At 35.1% G+C, this 18540-nt stretch overlaps 3 protein-coding genes across 7 annotated transcripts; all 3 read right to left on the bottom strand.

Annotated features, from left to right (window-relative positions):
- Positions 1 to 1380: 1380 nt before the first annotated feature.
- SEC22 (Synaptobrevin family protein) lies at positions 1381 to 4444 on the bottom strand. 2 transcript variants are annotated; one of them, XM_078319583.1, is made up of 6 exons: positions 4262 to 4444; positions 3681 to 3924; positions 3106 to 3266; positions 2668 to 2814; positions 2221 to 2297; positions 1381 to 1756 (listed from the first exon to the last, which is right to left on the bottom strand). In XM_078319583.1, exons 2-6 carry the CDS (start codon positions 3866 to 3868, stop codon positions 1673 to 1675), a joined length of 657 nt encoding a protein of 218 aa, XP_078175709.1. In that variant the 5' UTR covers positions 3869 to 3924; positions 4262 to 4444; the 3' UTR covers positions 1381 to 1672. The 2 variants fall into 2 exon arrangements, with proteins under 2 accessions (XP_078175709.1, XP_078175710.1); XM_078319584.1 differs by having other exon boundaries at positions 4108 to 4437.
- Positions 4445 to 6491: 2047 nt separating this feature from the next.
- Positions 6492 to 10547, bottom strand: SDG20 (SET domain protein 20). Of its 3 annotated transcripts, XR_013516036.1 has the most exons (4): positions 9890 to 10547; positions 8756 to 9058; positions 7761 to 8004; positions 6492 to 7075 (listed from the first exon to the last, which is right to left on the bottom strand). XR_013516036.1 is itself a non-coding variant. In XM_078319582.1 (3 exons), the coding sequence occupies exons 1-3, from the start codon at positions 10479 to 10481 to the stop codon at positions 7910 to 7912; spliced, it is 912 nt and encodes a 303-aa protein (XP_078175708.1). In that variant the 5' UTR covers positions 10482 to 10547; the 3' UTR covers positions 7761 to 7909. The 3 variants fall into 3 exon arrangements, 2 of the variants coding, with proteins under 2 accessions (XP_078175708.1, XP_078175707.1); XM_078319582.1 differs by lacking the exon at positions 6492 to 7075 and having other exon boundaries at positions 7761 to 7926; XM_078319581.1 differs by lacking the exon at positions 6492 to 7075 and having other exon boundaries at positions 7901 to 8004; positions 8662 to 9058.
- A 1708-nt stretch (positions 10548 to 12255) lies between these two features.
- Positions 12256 to 16688, bottom strand: LOC144569488 (Polyketide cyclase / dehydrase and lipid transport protein). Of its 2 annotated transcripts, XM_078319861.1 has the most exons (4): positions 15970 to 16688; positions 15299 to 15494; positions 13650 to 13781; positions 12256 to 12572 (listed from the first exon to the last, which is right to left on the bottom strand). In XM_078319861.1, the coding sequence occupies exons 1-4, from the start codon at positions 16302 to 16304 to the stop codon at positions 12444 to 12446; spliced, it is 792 nt and encodes a 263-aa protein (XP_078175987.1). In that variant the 5' UTR covers positions 16305 to 16688; the 3' UTR covers positions 12256 to 12443. The 2 variants fall into 2 exon arrangements, with proteins under 2 accessions (XP_078175987.1, XP_078175988.1); XM_078319862.1 differs by lacking the exon at positions 13650 to 13781 and having other exon boundaries at positions 15970 to 16588.
- Positions 16689 to 18540: the final 1852 nt, after the last annotated feature.

Below are 18540 nucleotides of genomic sequence, written 5' to 3' on the forward strand. Positions count from 1 at the left end.
GGGCCGGATTGGTCCGGATATAAATTCAAATATTGAGCTACTTCAGAGGAATACTCTCACTGGTCTCGGAATCTGGACCGTCACTAAAATTTTTAATTAGAACTATAAAATCCAAATCGGACGGTTGAAAATTTTTGACTGGCTTGACTGGTTCCTTCCGTAATTCGTCGATACGGCGAACGAATCCGGAGCTTCTTTCATGAATGTACGAACTATGAACACACGAGGAACTCGTTGCCTCTGGCTGCCGCTCTCAAAAGAAAATTACAAGTAGAATATTCTTTAGTCATGCAAAAAATGACCGATCTTTTTGCATCAGTAGTTTTTGCATGACAATCAAGTTTTGAATTCTCTCTCCACGATCATGCAGATGTGTGCTGGGAGTAATAAATGCAGAAGTAACCAACTGCACATCAAAATTTATACTACATCATAACACCATTAGTCTTGGATCCGTATCCTCCCAGGTACCTGACTCAAAAAAATTAAAACGGACGGCCCAGATTTAATATCAGCCGGTGCCTGTTCAGGATGGAGGGGGCGGTATTATTTGTGCTTTGAGATTCGTCCGATTTAATTGTACTCGGCCAGGTAAGAAGGGATGTGAATTCATTACTCTTAATCGAAAATAAAACCAAAAAATATCGGAAAAGGATGTTGTTTTAAGGTGAAATCGAAATATAGGTAAAACGACACAGACGGTACAAACATTTCCGTCCGGATTAATCATCGCTAATCTAAACTACAAATTTCGCTAAGCTGAAAAAAAAAATAATAATAATAATCGGTCCCGTCCCAGCTTGAGAAATATTGGGCTTGACGCTTGAGCAGCTTGGCAGTTGAGTTTCTTTAGTTATTTGAGGAGACAGCCATTGATAGTTGTTGCAGATCCGGAGTGCTTTTTAAAAAGCACTCAAAAAGGTTCCAGCTGTTCATACTATATCATTGGAGGAGACAGCTGTCTAATAGTTTACGATTTAGGGTTTAGAGTTTTCTATATAGTTCAACTCGAGTTGACTTTACATCTCATTATTAACATCCGAACTTCTGAGTAATATATAATGGTCACAACCGATAAGGCGATAATCGTCAAATTAAACAAAAATGAAATCATAAATAGTTATTTATCTATACGTAGATAATTGTCGCTAAAATTTATTGTCATATAAAAATTATTTGGTCACTAGACACTAACACGTGTCAATAAGAAGCTTCTAAATTTTCAAACTGATCGATGACAACTAATCAATTTTTAAATTATACTAAACATACTACATCGAAATTATCAATTTTTTAAATTATACTTAACATACTAACTTCATCTGATATCTATAATATTATTTTTTTTTATTCTAATAATCATTTTGACCGTCCTGTGGCTGTCAAAGAAATTTGTTATTGATACCGCCTCTATATATGATCACAATTTACCATTAATAAAGCACCAAAATTCCAATGGGTTCAACTGTTCATATTGGGACGAGTCTAATTAGATGAACTCAATACAGTAAACTATAACAAAAGAATCTTCATTTCTCAAAATGAGAAGAGAATATAATACTGAATCTACGAGCAAAAACACCTCATTACTGCCAATGAAAAGCACCAACAAGCATTCGAGATCTAAATTTTAAAGTCCGTCATTGATGCTGCCCGGGGGAAGAAAGATCGATCACCAAATCTTGGCTTTTAACCAGAAGAGAATCATGACCACCCCTAGCACGATTGCCACGGGGGCCCACTTCCTGATCAATGCCTACATGAAAACAAGTAAAGGAGAAGAGTTAAATCTATATTATGGTAACAGTAGACGGAATTTAGCATCTTCCAGAATCAGGTATATGAGAAATCAAAAGGTTAATTGATTGACACTTAAGATGTGAATTTTGGAAGCTCAAATCACCAAATCAAAGGTCAAACTACAAAGCTGCTAGGGATATATCTACCATGCACCTCCTACTCATCTTTTTTCAGAAGTGTTCCATTTGCCCTCCATAATTTGTCAAAGAAAATTTTAGCAAGCTGTGCAGGTACAATTTCCAAAGTTTTTTTAGGATATTTGCGACATTTCACAAAAATTTGTGGAAATATACCTGATATTTGTTATTTCAAAGGGTAATATCTCATACAATTTGAAGTTTCCACAGAAGACGGGATACTTTTTTCACTTGTATAAAAGATACTAGTGACAGAACACTTCTTTACTACACGAGAACTCACCTGTCTGTTGAGATCCTTAGCCTTGTCAGCATATATGCGAGATTCTGATGTCAGCCTACTTGACATTTCACTCACCTCTGGAAACAATTTTTATATAAAGTTAAAATCTTAGACATGATGCGTACATGAAATTAAAACAGATGTAAAAGATATATGGAATAAAAGGAATTTGCATGAAAACAACCTCTTATTAGCTTAAAAATAGCTTAGAACAAAGTAACGCATCTATAATCAATCAAATAAATCTACAGCTTAAAAATATATATGCACCTTCAACAAAAGAACGTTTTTAAAAATATATTTGCACCTTGAATAAAAGAGCATTTTTCCTCTCACTGGGATTTAAGAAGTTCTCAAAAGGGATGGCTACTAGTGACAAATTGCATAAAAGAAATTTCATGTACCAAATGTATTACTGCTTATTTTACAGGGAAGAGATCAACTCACGATCTAGTTTTTCACCAACTCCAAGAACTTCTTGCACGTTACGGGTCATAATTTGGTGAACTTCATAAAGTTCATCATTCAACTTTGCCATATTCCTCTGTGTTCTTGTATCCAAATACAGCTTCCTTGTCTTCTGTATAAAGGTATCTTCACAAAAGCAAGAAAGAAGAGAACAAAATTACAAAGTAAAATGCGAAGGGTAGCAATTTTAGCCGGTATATGCTCATAAGTGGAAGCAAAACCTCACAGGTTCAGTACCAGTTTGGATGGATTTATTCCTTACATTTAAAAAAATCTAAAATAGCCTTGACTAAGAAATAATGCAAAAAAGCAATTAGAATGCATCTAACTTTTCAACAAGCAAGTGAAAATTTGGTTTAATGTGTAAAAATCTAGTAATGAAACAGTAAGTAGAGTTTTGTTTTCCTAATAAATTACCGAACTTAATGAAGGCATATGGCCTTGCTGCGGTTTCTATCTGACTGCCATTTACTTTCTCAAATTCATTTTTGAGATCCTCCAGGTACTGAAAGGCAAGCTTCTTTGGATAAGAGCGGTCGCACATTGTAAGATAGCATACACGCCCTTCAATTATATAACTGTCAAGTCAAGGACAAAAGTAAATGCTCATCAGTTCGGTAGAAGTATGTAAAAGGAAGCAACAAAAGCACTAATTTGCACCAGAAAACAAATCAAATACAGTGATGGTCCATTAAAAAATTCATACTATACTGATCATGGGATTTTAGTCCCATATACCACATTATTATCAGAAAACCAAAATCTCAATCAGACAAGACCGGGCTAAAAGTACAACAACAACAAGAAAGAAGTTAGTTCCAAACAATTTTGGGTATGCTAGTAATGAAACCCAACCAGAGTCACAAAACCTCCATGAGGGTTTCATTTCCATAAAAAGGCTGTATTTTACATTGGCTCGCCACGCCTATCACAATACCGGGCTAAAAGTAATATAAATAAAATGAATTGAAAGGCTAAGAGCAAAACATTACTGAAAAAAGTAGGGACCGGTTTCAATAGACATCCTGGAAGCATCATTTTGCCCCTTAGAAAGATTCTTGAACAAAAGCTTGGCTTGTTGTTTATAGAAATCTGCATCTTTTAGGTCGCGGCCATCATCCAAACCTTCAGCCAATGGTAGGCCATCAGTGACACGTGCTATCATTGTCAGCTTCACCATTTTTTCTTTATTTTTTTCCTCTCTAGAGAAGAAATTGGCAAGAGATATTACAGCACCTGCATGATTGAGGTAATAGAAACAGAAACATAGAATATCACTAAAATTCAAAACTGAAAGAATGTTAATATAATCAACAAAATAAAAAATAAAAATGCATTTCCCAGGGAGATAACAATAACTAAAGAGATTCAGTTCAAAATTTAGCTGTTCTCACGACCAAAGAAGGAGCATTGGCTTACTTAAAATTAGGATCTTCTATCGTACCAAGCAATAATCAATTGTTGCTACCATGGTTTAAAAAATCTACTAACAGCCCACGATCCGGTCATATGGTGAATTTGAGAACAGACTGGACGCGTTTTGGGTGAGAAACGCTTGATCTGAGAGACTCACCGTGCCAATTACGCCGATTCTTCCTTGTAGCTTATCTGTGACTAACTGATTCTTCAGATCTGATCTTTTAGCGATTCTTCAAAGGAGGCTGGGATTAATGATCGCAATTCGCAAGAGAGATTTGGGGGTAGCGAAGTTTTGTTTCGGTAATTGAGGAGGAAGGAGATGGCCAGATGCGTTCAGAACTCGTATCCTCTGCATTAACTCAAACAAGAATCTTTTGAGTCTATGCATCTGAACTGTCCGATTCGCTTGAAGATTCGTGCTGACTAGATCCGCACTAATATTAAAGGGACCCTGAATTATAGGATGTGACCAGATTGGCTCCGATTAAAATCAGACGTTCGAGATGCATCAACTCAAAAGATGCTCTTAAAAAAGACCCCGCATCCTCTGCATTAACTCAAAAAAGAATCTTTTGAGTTTATGCATCTGGACCGTTCGATTACCTTCAAGATTCGTGCTCACTAGATCCGCACTAATATTAAAGGAACCCTGAATTGTAGGCTGTGACCGGATTGGCTCCGATTAAAATCAGACGGCCGAGATGCATCAACTCAAAAGATGCTCTTTTGCGTTAATGCAGACGATGCGTACTCGTCTATCGGTGGGGATCTGATCCGATGGTTAATAAATAGTCTACTGAGGAAAAAAAGGTGCAATTTTCAATTTTTTTTGGAGGTATTTTTAAGTTCTGTAGTTCTGTTGGCCAGCTATTGCATTTTTTTTTCTATCATTTAATTGAGCTATGATTTATAGATTACAAATTTAAATTTTCTCTTGTGAAATAAAAAAGGAGCCTTGTTTTCATTTTTTTATAAATTAAAATAATTTAAAATTTAAAACTTAAATATCAAAATAAAACAGTTAGATATGATCTATATTGTTTTCTCTATACTTACGTAGAAGATCGTGGCATTTTGATTTTGTTTTAGTTTTAATTAGTATTAAGAATTTGCAAAAATACAATGATGTGGTTAAATTGTAAATGTTGATTTTTTTAACTTCTTTTTTTTTGAAAATTTGACAGCGGCTGCCAATTGAAAAATTAAAATCGAAAATTATATGATTTGTTTTGTCAGAGGAATCACATAACAAAATATATTATTTCGCTGTGGCATGACAGAGGAGTGAGATAATCGGGACATTTGTAATTAATATTATTCAGACTTTATATTTGATAGAAATTTATATAGATTTCATGTTTAAATTTGAAATTGCAAAATATATTTAATACGTGATTCACTACAAATTATGAATGACAAGAATATTTCCCCCTCTTTTAATTATGGCATATGTGGCTATCAATCATTTTGGTAACCATGTAAGTTACTAGTAAAATACAAACTAACATTGTTATAATTAATATTTTATTTTAAGGACTAGGAAATAAGTCTTATAATTGTTGGTTACCTAAAAGTCGAGAGTTCGATTTTTCCTCACAACTTCGCAGCCTCTGCAAAAGTTTAAGAAAAAAAATATGATTTTAAGAAAAATCTAATCTTAAATTAATTTGTATAAAAAATGTTCCTCTACTAATAAATATTTAGGGAAATTTTCCCTATTTAAAAAGCCCGTGCTCTACTATAAATATTTTATCCGCTGTTATAATTATAATATTTCTAATCTTTATTTTTGTTAAATTTATGTTATCGATCATAATGCTATTGTTCAATGACTTTTCTTTAAAAATAAAAAATAATGAATAATTTATCTCTGAATTCTTTTCAACTATTGGAAATGAAACAAAACATTTTGCTACTTCCACAAGTTTTTGAGAAAGATAGGATTGGTGGACAACACATTATAAAATTTATAACATTTTTCGTAAATTAAGTAAAATTCATAGACACGTTGTCAATCTTACAAATAAGTAGTGTATTATTTTCGTAAAATTTGGATATCACTTGATATTCCATCACATGCCATGAAATACAATATGTTATAAATTTAAAATCACACGAGGAAGAGTAAAACTTATATTAGATTTCATCGTTTTTTAAATTAAATGATTGTTCTTATAAAATAGTACACATGTAAAAATAGAAAACATACGAAGTATAGAAAATTTATTATTATTTTCTATTAAATAGTTAAAAATGATAGTCAGATTTCGTGTCGGAATTGGTTAAATGATTGATTGATCATAAGTTTGGAATGTACTTGTCAAACTAAACTCAAGAAATAATGTTTTGTAAAAAAAGGAAAAAAAAAAAAAATCACACGCGCATAATAGTAAATAACTAAATTTATAATTAAACTATGAACAACGATCTGCTGCACCAAAAAGGATACAACTGCTATTAGGCATTGACAAACCAGAGAGAATTATATACCTATTATACGATTCACTGCAGCAAAAACACCACACCAAACATCCTTTGCCAAGCTCAGCTCTCATGGTGTGAATCCCTGGAGCAGCGGGAAGCATAAGTCTTGCATGTATCTTCCCAATCACTCTACTTAAAACCAACTTCACCACAAACACTCTTTCTCTCTCCCCTTCTCTCACCTGACAATGGACCCTAAGGGGTCCTCCTCTCCATGTGGCGCGTGCAAGTTTCTCCGGCGAAAATGCATGGCAGATTGTGTGTTTGCTCCGCACTTCCTGGCAGAACAGGGAGGTGCAGCCCGTTTCGCATCTGTGCACAGAGTGTTCGGGGCCAGCAATGCGGCTAAGATGCTGGCACGAGTCCCAGTAGCACGTCGAGCGGAGGCAGTTATGACAATATGCTATGAGGCACAGGCACGGCTAGCAGACCCGGTGTATGGATGCGTCGCTGCTGTGCTGGCCCTCCAGCACCAGGTTTCTCTCTGTATAATATATATGTCTTGTAATATTCTGAATATGCACCTTTAATTGGATTGTAATTCAACTGAATGAGAAAGAAAGTAGAGACACAAGCTGACTACAGCTTTTCTAAGTTGGAATCCTTTGTTCCTTTATTTGCATAACATGACATCTTCATTCTGTTCAAAATAATTAATATATTCTTGCATTTGGTTAAAACACTTAGAGAGGTCTTCTCTGTACTTTTTAAATCAGAGAATAAATGGTTTTGTAATAATCACGGCTGAAACAGAAGGGACTTTGATATTAAAGAAGTTACATAAATTATCATCACAATTCATTCCGATGCTTGTGATTGTTCATGCATGCTAACAATATAATTATAAAGGCAGTATAAAGACTCATTACACAATTTATTGGAATTTGTATCCTCTGCATTAACTCAAAAGGGAATCTTTTGAGTTAATGCATCTCGACCATCTAATTTGTTTTAAGATTTGTGCCAACTAGATCCGCACTAATATTAATAAATCTTTTGAGTTAATGCATCTCGACCATCTTTTGAGTTAATGCATCTCTATGTTATAGGCATAAACTGGATTGGCTCCGTTTAAAATCAGACGGTTGAGAATCATTAACTCAAAAATTATCTTTTGAGTTAATACAGAGGATACGCATTCAATTTATTGGACCTGTTTACCAGCTTACCTATCCTTTGCTAACTTATTGTTTATATGAACCAAGGTGACGTTGCTCCAAGCTGAGCTCTCAATTGTGCAGTCTCAACTGATACACAGCCGACTGGCCATGGCGGGGTCCCACCAAAACTCTCAGAAGTTTGTTTTCATACCATCGTCTTACTCAAACACCACCTCTGCATCAAATAATGCAACTAATCTTAGCTTATTGACACCTGCCTTTGATCTTCCCATCACAGAAGAGCTGAAGCTGTCTGAAGAAGAAGAGGAATCAAATTTGATAGCTTTACCACATAAATAGAAAAGAAAAGGAGCACCACAAACAATAAAACCCCCAAGTGCTTCAAATGTAAAAAAAAAATGGAGGTATACATACATGCTTCTTTAATAAAAAAAAATATATAAGCAATTAATTAACAGTGACTGTATACCCTAACTATTATGTTTCCGGCAAATAACATTATTACCAGAGTTATCAACTTTCTCTTATTGTATGTCCTAAGTAGCCACTTCATGCTAAAGATCTAATATAAAGTCGATCATTTTGACATGACATACTTAAAATAAGAGATGAAACAAAATGATAAAAAATATTAATCAATTCATACAGATCGGTCTCAAGTTTTGTCAGCATAAACATGACCAGAATTAAAAATTTGAATCAATTCATACAGTTCGTCAGCAGCCTATCCCAAGCCAGGAAAAGGAGAAGGGTTCGTGATAGGCTTGGCGAGCCAGTGGTAAAAAAACAGCCTCTTTATGGAAATGAAACCCTCACAAATTGGACAGAAGTAGTACTAGGATGGGTGACCTCTTGGGAAGTCCCCGTGTTGCTGATTCCGGTTGGGTTTCATTTCTAGCCTACCCCAACTTGTTTGGGAATAAAGGCTTTGAAGAAGAAGAATTCATACAGTTCGTCTCAAGTTTCCTCTGAAGGAAGGACACCTAAACAATTGGCACTTCCACAAAAGCAAGGAAGCCCATTTTCTTTGATTTTCGACTCACCATAGCTAAAACTAAGCTCTTCATCTTCTGATATATCCATTGATGCAAAGAAACAAAGCCTCGGAAGCAGTGACCCAGAATTTCTAACCAAAACTGCCTTTAGATTGCCACCATCGCAGGAGTGGTTAATAAACCGTGACACGTTTCCAATTTTGGTCGCATCAATATTTATTCTTAGGCACACCTTACCAGAGGGAAGGTGCTCTCTCACTACTAGAAGAGCTGGTGAAATTCTTCCTTTTGAGGAAAGTTCATCATAGGTCTTTAGTCGAATCCTTGCTTCTTCTGTTGTCAGATATTCCCCTACAAAAGATGGTAATTGTTATTTTAAGAGACAATAAGCAGGACTAGTTTCATACGGGCCCGAAACATCGAAATAGGGACAAGAATACATTATGTACACCTCCAAACCCTATAGTACATAATCGCTATATCTCAGGAAACATAAAGGGTACTCTCCTTTTCATCCTTGATATGATGCGATAAGATGTCAGGATGTTCTTCTTCAATTTTTTTCAAGGGCATGCAGTAAATAATCAATAAACTAATTTCATATAGTACTTGAATTCCATAATGGAGGGCGCACATGATAAGTGCTTGGTCAATAAGAAAGTTCAATAGATTGGCAATTGATCATACTTAATACACAGAGTAGAACTAGGGTGTTCTTAAGTTCACCAAGTCCCTTGGTGAACTCAAGTCTAAACACGTCAACTCTCCTTCAAATGACGAATCTGAACTGTTAAAACCTGCCTACCTTACGAGTGATGCATCTACATGTGAGAATTTTAAACATTCGAATTAATTTAGTATAAAGTCAAGCGGTCAAAATTACAAAATTAGAAGGTTAATAAATTAATTTTAATGCATTCATTTTTTGAACTTTTTTTTATTACCACTTGACTATGTACAAAATTAATTTCAAATTTTTTTTTTTTTTACATGTAGACACACATCACAGGTAAAGTAGGCACGTTTCAACGGCTCAGATTCGTCATTTAAAGCTGATTCGATGGGTTTTAGACTTGAGTTCACCAAGCCTCTTGGTGAACTTAAGAACACCCTAATTCTACTCATTAATACACATAGCTAAAGAAATATGTATAAAATGGAACTGATGAAGAAATATTGTACCAGCATATTCACAAACAAAATCTCCTTTCCTTATAGCCTCAATAGCATGAAGGCCCCATCCTTTCCTCTCATTTCTAACAATTTTTAACCTAATTCTGATCCCTGCTTGAGTTCTTCTGTTCTCACACATCAAACCACATCTGCAACTCTCTCCGCATTCTTTGAAAACCCCCAATTCCATACCGCTCCAGCAAGAACATCTCCCTTCCTTACAGCTATCACAGTCACATCCCACCTCAATCCCACCAAAACACGAGCTCGAACCTTGCAATCTCTCACGATCTGTCGCAATTCCTTTTGATGCTTCACCTCCCCACGATTGAGGAGGAGGGGAAGAAATGATGGTATGACGAGTGTAGATGAAGTGGGAATAAGGGTCAGGAGAGATGGTGCTGTCGAGAAACGGGATCTGATAACGCTCAAGGCCGCGAGCTGCGTCAGCGGTTCGGCGCGAGGTGACGCTCGCAGCGATGCGGCTGAGAGTACGGCAAGCACAGGCGGCTGAGGCCAGGTCGCGTGGGGACAAGTAAGGTAGAACTTGGCTCGCCCATTGACGTAGAAATTGTTCATAGGTAAGGGTTTCTCGTTTCATTGATTTAGACGCGGAAGCGAATAGATGGAACCTCACAACCTCTTTTCATTGATTAATGGGTTCGTCTGGATACGAAGGTTTAAGACTTGAGACTTGAGAGCATTGACGTCGATACTTGCGACTGTGTATCCTCTGAGATATCTCATATTTTGCGTGACCGACGTGTCCAGTGCCTATTCGGGGATGGGGGCAGGGGCCAGTATTATTTGAGTTTTGAGATTCGTGTAGAACATATTTGAACGTTTGAGATTTTCCAAAAAGTCACGCAAAATATGAGATATCTCAGAGGATGCGAGTTCGATACTTGCTCGGGATGGCGCAGGGGCAGTATTATTTGTGCTTTGAGATTCGTGCTATGTTCAAAAGAGACCGTCCGATTTAATTGTACTCAGGCCGACTGAGGGGATGTGAATTCATTGAGGTCCGGGAGAATTTTGAGTTAACATAAAATTCGCATACCTGAGCTATCTCAAATTTTGAGTTTAGAACTGTGGAAAATCCGGACCGTTCAAATCATATCTGCACGAATCTCAAAGCATAATAATACTGGTTCCGAAAAGACACCAAACAATATTTTCCGGCCGACTTTATAAACTGAAAATTTGAGATAGTAAAGGAGAAAACCTTATGGACCCGTTTCGTCAATCAACGATCTTATTATAAGTCTAAATTAAAAATTTATTTAAAAAAATAATAATACAAGGGAAATAATTATGTATCTTGACCTTTAACTTTTAGTTCAAAAATAAAATAAAATAAAAGAGTGTATTTCATGATTCGATACTAACATAATTTGGACAGTATCAATACGATTATTAAAAAGGTTCCTTGATTTTTTTGAATTATAATTTGGACTAGATTGATTTGAATTTTGGTCGAACTGTTCGGATTCCAAAGACTATTTGGAATACTTTTAAGAGTATACTAATTCTGTATTCGACTGATTGGGTTTTGTTAAAGGGCTTTGAATAAAGCCTTATTTAAAGTCAAGATTAAACGTCTGATTTGCATTGAGATTTGTGCAAACATATTAAAACCCTAATAAATTTAAATGGCTCCTTGAATCTAAATATTTATATGAATTTTGATACAAATTGAACGGTTTAGATCAGACTTTGGATAAGACTTTGTCCAAAGCTATTTGGGCAAAAACCCCACCATGTTCAAACTCTATTTTTTTGGTTTAATATGATCTGTTTTTTCATAAGCTGCCATTCCACTTCTTTTAATGATTTCCTTTTTTAGAAACAATATTAGTGCATAATAAGAGGTATATAGAAAATTAAGAGCAAATGTTAATGAATTACTATAGGAGAAATTTTTATAGACGTCATCTTTGTTATCATCATTCTCGTTAAATAGTTTACTTAACACTTGACTAATCAGTATTATATCAATAATTATCTTAGAAAGGATGCTCGCGGGAAACAAATGATTTTTCAAACCAGACTCGTTTCCCCGAAAGTATTCCAATTTTTGAGTTTAGATCCGGACCGTCAAATCCGAGTCAATCCGCTTCGAATCTGACGGTCCGATTTAACTCAAAATTAGGTTACTTTAGGAGATCCGAACTCCTGTTTTTCTCCATTACGTTTGGGTTGGTTGGGTACACTTTGTTAGTCGACAACAATTACCCCTTTATTGCCTACGGGCTTTGAATCCAAAAGGAAGAAAAAAAAAATTCCGAGGCCCAATTTTCACATGCCAATTGAATCAATCATAAACAGAGCACATATTTTATTTCTATGACAAAATAACTTCAAAAAATTTCCCGCCAACCAAATTCCAAGACAATTCTCCTAAGAAAAAATAATAAAAAAAAAATAACCAGGGACATGAGATCCAGTCAGGTTCCAATATGGTGGGATATAATCCACACTAATCGAACAAAGAGAAATAAGAGAGAATGCGAATGAACTGTTTGGTCATACAGATCCTGTTATGCTTAGAAAAGTGTGAGAATCATCTTTGGCTGCTCTTACCATAGGTTTGCTCAATAACAGGTTTCGCTGGGCCATAGATTCTTTGACAGCGATCATCAAAGGAACCGACAAGCCGTGAGACAACATCTTTAAAAAACATTGAGGCCACCTGTCATTGAAACCCACAACCAAGTAAGACATACAAACAAAAGAAACTAATTATAATAAAATTGCAAAATATAATAAGGTCGTTATAAATTTTGACTGAGACAATCATATAAGATAAATTATGAATCACGAAGCAAAGTGATATGTTACTACTCTGGAATCTGATCCTCTCAGGTACCAGAGGGTACAATTAGGAAAGAACAAGAGAGTCTGTTTTGAGATTCATGCGAGAGTTAAAAGAATGGTCTGGATTTAGTAATTGTACCCTCCTCCGGAAGTACCAGGGGGGCACCCAAATTCACTACTCTGGCAGATGGACTCCAGCAGGCAGAAATGGAGTTTTGTATTGAAGTCCCTACGATTTCTATTATTTATTGAGCTCCTTTTAAATGGTTTTCATCGAATGGTGATGTTTTGTCCTCAAGCACACCAACGATACAATTGAGTCTTACAGCAAGTAACTCATAACAAGATCCTCTAAGCCTTATTAATAGCCCTACAGCTTTCTATTGCCAGCTGACACAATCAAGGGTGAATTGAATAAGGTGTAGTTACAAACAAAAATTTGTGTCACCAATTTGACGATTTCAAGTCTGAAAGCAGGTAAAGCTTTTTCAGACACCAAAAGTGTAGGGACTTGTTCAGAAATAAAATTGCAAGACATTTTATTAGGCAACTGATGCTAGGTCTAATTCAACAAAACATAATAGGCAGGAGTTTAATTGAACAAAAAGGGGTCTTAATAGAAACAATTTTTTATTCTACTATAGGAATGGGCAGGCCAATTTAAAAAAAAAAAAAATGAAAACTCTAGATTCGCATATTTTATCTTTTAAACTTAAGCCAAAAAAGTAATTATTCTTTGAAACCAAAGAAAAAGACAATGCATGTACTAATATGTTTTGAACCCAACTAATAAGTAGGATAATTTTACCACAGGGCACTATGCGATACTGGAATAACATGCCACACCCAGATGTTTGGTCCACATACGACACGAACAAGCAAACAATGTAATAGTAAGAAATGAACACAACAGAGACAAAAAATAAAGTGAGAATAACAATGATAAATTTACCTGACGGTACAGTGGTGATTCAAATTTAAAATCCACAAAGAAATGAAGGTCACATGTGCCGGGAATTGGACCCGGATTAAATTCCCATATATTTATCAGGTGATCAAAAAGATTACTCTGTGATGCAGTTGTCTGAAAACAATAAAAAAAAAAACATAAAGATATATTAGCTTTATTATAATGTGTGTGTGTGTGTGTGTGTGAGTTAATATATATATGAGCGAGCTTCCATACAAGATAAAAAGGTTAATTTTCTGTATACCCTTATCGACTTCTCTAATATCTTATATTCCCCTAAACAGTTAAATATATCTAATTTGTCTCTTAACTCTTAAAAGTCTTTCCTCTTTACCCATTACACAATAATTCTGAATATAACCATAGTTAAATCTCTGGTTAAAATAATAAAGAATAAAATGTCCACTCTTGTTAAGAGTTGATATCTCTCCTTTTTTTGCATAGCATAGAGACATAGTCCTAGGACAAAAAAAAGAAAGAAATAGAGAAACAGATAGAGAGACAAACAGAGAGAAATGGAGATTAAGTTCAAATTTAAGAACCCAATCCCAAGATATATGCATTTTAGCCTTCTAGGAGGATAGAGTTCTTCGATCATTTCTCGTTTCTAAAAGTTCTAGAAGGAAATGTACATGAAGGTCATGACCATGGAAAGAGGAAACTGGGAGCAATTATCCCTGTGCAAAATGTTTCTAAGACAATCCAAGGAGGGGTAGCTGAGCTTCCTTCTTGTTCCAGAGGGAAGATGTTGATCGGAGTGCAGAGAGAAGGAAATAAATAATTTGAGAGTTAAGAGCAAGGGTATAATTGGAAAATATAAATTCTAACAATACTTAAACTATTGATAATTAACTGTATGGTTAAATATAAAAAAATATAAATATAATTAAGGGATATATTAAATATTATAGAAGTGTAAGGGTAAATAGGATACCAAAGAATTTTTTTAGGGTAAATAGAAAATTAACCCAAGATAAAAATTATACAGCATGTAAAAAGGCATCCAGGAAGACCACAACTTCCAAAATTTTGTGACCAAAGAATCTCTCTCAAATAACTGGTTTCTTCTGAATTTAAAACAAGTTTTCCAACAACACATTAAGAGCATTTTGGTCTTAGAAACAGTGACTAATCATTTACAACTTTAGAAACATGACAACCAGCCAGAAAAAGCTTAAATAAAATATTAACCTGAAGAAACACTAAATATTATCGTAAAATTTCTTCATAATTATAATCCAAAAAAGTTCCAGGAGAAAAAGGAAAAAAAAAATCCCAAACAGGAGTGGCTCCCGCTAGAATACGAGCCAAGCTAATCTTATATATTCTTAATCCTTCTTTTAGAAAAAGATAAATCAATGAACTAAGAGACAAAAATTGCGCAAATAACAGCCGCAATTTTATTACTGGTAAGGTAGTTATATGTATTTAGGCCATGACATTTGAGCACTGGTTTGGATTTCTTTGTAAAGGGTCTATGTGAAGTTAGTTTGTGGCTTAATTACATTGGGGATTAGAGATCGAATTGAGCAAAATTAATGCCTCAAATCACCTTCTCAAAATAGGCAGAGTAATTGCTAGCCAAAAATTTTGGAAATTAATGAACTCAAGAAATGTAATGAACAAATAACCTTGATGTACTTGGGCTTCTCCATTTCTACATGAGAGATATAACTCTCAACCAGAAGTTTAAAACCTATTTCCAATTCTGCATCAAATGATCCATCCTCATTTCGCCTAAGTATTCTTGAACGCTGGCACCAAGGCACAAAATCCTCATACAAATCAACTGCCTCTACAACTGCAAACAGTTGCTCAGGAGCGTACCTGTTATTGGAGCATTAATTTGCATGATATATGTTAGTATTGGAGCTTAAATTGCATCATATATGTTGGTATTACATAAACAATCCTTATTAGCAGTGGCCAACTCTATAAGCTTCCTTCTAGTCCTGGAATATTCAGGTGCATGCCATTCAGCCCCTGGTGTCATTTTAGTAGAAAAAGACGCAATCCGATTTTTCAAATTATAGCACAGTGGTATCAGTAAGGTACAATAAAAGATTGGGGATTTTGAGACATTGGAAAGTTGAAAATAAAACAAGGGTGATACTTCTGGGATTATTCTGTAATTTACTCTTCATAAAATGCAAAACTAGAAAACCTACTATTAACTGTACCACAAGCGTTTCAAGGATAAATATGCGAGATTTGATAACTTTTTGTTTGTTTTTTCCCCTACAGGAATGCATCTACAAGCCAAAAGATCTATTTGGAAGAAGGAAAAAGAGTTGTCGCATACCCAATTACACGCTTCTCTTCATAAGTCTTTGATAGAACACTGCCCTCATCTCCATCTCCACATCCAAGAAATCTCCTAATTTGAGAATTCCTTTGTAAATTTCCAGCATTATGTTCAATCTCCTTCGTTGTACCAATCGAATTACCAAAATCAACACCTCCAGTTCTAACACGGCTACTCAAAACCCTAGAATGGGAGAACCGATCCAATCTAACTCCGACCTCTCCTCCTCTCCGCAATAACCCTAACCCTAATCCTTCTTTCAATTGCACGCCGCAATTTTTGCCAGATAACAGCCTCATACAGGCCTTGCAAGAGGAAAGAAAAGGAGGCATTGTAAAACACGGGACTTTCGCATAAACAACGGTGCTCGAAATTGACGGAGAAAAGAATGCTTGAATTCGGAAACTGCGGTTTGAATTGCAATTTAAGGCTGTAGCAAGCCTAGCTACGCACGGGATGTATAAACTATAAATGATTTGGCGAAACAATTGACGAAAGAGGAAGTAAAATTAGAGGCGCGAATTTGGGAAGTCTTTTTTTAGAGGGGGAAGGAGAGAAGCTTGTGCGTCTTTCCAACGAAGAAAGCCGTGGTCGAATCGCGACCTTCCGGCTGACTGCCGCAGGGACTTTGAGCATTTTATAATGAGTCCATATCGTCTGAGGTAACAGAATAGTTCTGTTTTAGATCCGGATCGTGCTCTATCATAATCTCGATCAATCAATCCAGTTCGAGTGGAATGCACATGACACTTTTAACAGAGAAAGGTGTAGGTCCGATGCCCGTCGGATCTAATTTGGTTTCAATGGGCAGATATGCCGTCTAATTTATTTCAGAATTTGTGCGCACGAATATTAAAGTAGACGCAAAAGTTTTGGCGCGAATCCTAAAGTCAATCCAACGGTGAGTGAACTCATTAGAACCAAAGTAGATCCGATGTCCATCGGACCTACTCTGTTTCCCTTTTAATATCTTAGCCTTGACTGCATCAATCAAGTTTTTTTTTTTTTAAAAAAACACTTTTAATATCTTAGCCTTGATTGCATCAGTCAATTTTTTTTTTAAAATACACTTTTAATATCTCTGCATTCTGATTCGACAGTTCGGATGTAAAAAGAATATTATTACTTAGTGATATGAATTATTTTATAATTAACATAGATACAAACAGATCAGGTTTTATATCTACCCGGTCGACTTGTGAGAGTTTTTAACGGATTAGATTTTTTATTTAAAAATTATACAAAAATAAGAAACTATTTATAAACTCTATGATGGTCAAATAATTAGCTCAAATTACTTCTAATTTTTAATTTATTGCTGACGTGGCTTAACAAAAATTCCAAACTTAATTTCAGAGATATGAGAGTTATAAATCTTACATATCATAATTTCTAAAAAATGATTAACAGTTATTTAGAAACTCATTTGAGTTACTGGGATGGAGATGCTCTAATGGAATTAAAAAATAATCAAACTATTGTATACGTTTCGACACCTCAGTTTTAGCTTCCTATAATTTTTTAACTCTTTAATTAAACTAAACAACACTATCTTAAACAAGCTTAAGGTTTCTCCTTAAACCAAAAATTTAAGGCGAGTATCTTCTCTCCTTAATTAGATAATTGACTTTTTAGTGTCTTTTTAGAGCCCAAAAAAGTCTCTATTTTTTTTTTTACCATTCTACCCTAGCTGCTTAGTTTCTTAAGTTTATTATTTTATTATTTTCATTTATTCATTTTCTCTCCTAATTGAACGGTTTTCTGGAAGTGCAAAGAGAAAGGTTTCTCCTCTAGCCTCTGTAAGGAATTTCTCGGTGCTAGTGATGAACTCACTCATTCGATATCACCGGAGAGTTTGTGTCGAGACGTTCTACCTATTGAAATTCTATTGAACTTATTTTTGTTGCCACAACGACAAATTCTTTTCTCTCTCGCCTTTGCAATGATATCATGAGATCTGACCACTGCCACTGAGCCCGACGATGATGTGGACACCCGTGATCCCACCACATTAACTCGTCCAAAGGATAGGGATGAACCTGAACTTGAGAAATGAGTCGAGGATCAAACATGGACCTTTTGCCAATATATGTTTGAATTTTTGTAACACAATTGCAGATATTTATGCAAAAAAATACAGGTAAACCTATAAATATTATACTGAATGGTCTAGAAAGAGATTATTTTAGGTCAGCAACAAAAAAACTCAAGATTATGATATCGATCGTATAACAAGTTCAAAAAATAAAATAAAAGAAAATCCCAAGTAATCTGAATGATTTTATGCAAAATCCACTTCGAACTCGATTTTTTTTTTGTTTTTAATATTGAGTATTCAGTATTAAAAAGGAAAAATTTATTTATTCATTGGAATTCTTAATCTTAATAGAGTAAGAAGAACACTAGATGAAAAAAATTACCTCCAATAAAACCCGAACCCATATCGAGCCTGAATTAGTCAAAAACCGAATATAACAGTTCAAACTCAAATTAGATTCGAAATCGAATCCAATAAAAACAAGTTATTGTATTCGTAGTAAATATAACGCGTCTAGGAGTGGCAAAAAA

This window comes from Carex rostrata, chromosome 18 (genome assembly GCF_964058835.1).
Source record: "Carex rostrata chromosome 18, lpCarRost1.2, whole genome shotgun sequence".
Classification (NCBI taxonomy): domain Eukaryota; kingdom Viridiplantae; phylum Streptophyta; class Magnoliopsida; order Poales; family Cyperaceae; genus Carex; species Carex rostrata.

What these genes read in the sequence shown, in the direction of transcription:
- SDG20 (XM_078319581.1), bottom strand. Translation starts at nt 10,481, where the DNA reads ATGAAACGAGAAACCCTTACCTATGAACAATTTCTACGTCAATGGGCG. An exon ending in TTTTGTTTGTGAATATGCTG is followed by an intron (nt 9,059 to 9,889) that starts GTACAATATTTC and finishes CATCTTTTGTAG; the next exon opens with GGGAATATCTGACAACAGAA.
- LOC144569488 (XM_078319861.1), bottom strand. Translation starts at nt 16,304, where the DNA reads ATGCCTCCTTTTCTTTCCTCTTGCAAGGCCTGTATGAGGCTGTTATCT. An exon ending in GAAGAGAAGCGTGTAATTGG is followed by an intron (nt 15,495 to 15,969) that starts GTATGCGACAAC and finishes CTCCAATAACAG; the next exon opens with GTACGCTCCTGAGCAACTGT. An exon ending in AGAAGCCCAAGTACATCAAG is followed by an intron (nt 13,782 to 15,298) that starts GTTATTTGTTCA and finishes TATTGTTTTCAG; the next exon opens with ACAACTGCATCACAGAGTAA.
- SEC22 (XM_078319583.1), bottom strand. Translation starts at nt 3,868, where the DNA reads ATGGTGAAGCTGACAATGATAGCACGTGTCACTGATGGCCTACCATTG. An exon ending in ATATGCCTTCATTAAGTTCG is followed by an intron (nt 2,815 to 3,105) that starts GTAATTTATTAG and finishes GCTTTTGTGAAG; the next exon opens with ATACCTTTATACAGAAGACA. An exon ending in AGTTGGTGAAAAACTAGATC is followed by an intron (nt 2,298 to 2,667) that starts GTGAGTTGATCT and finishes AATTGTTTCCAG; the next exon opens with AGGTGAGTGAAATGTCAAGT.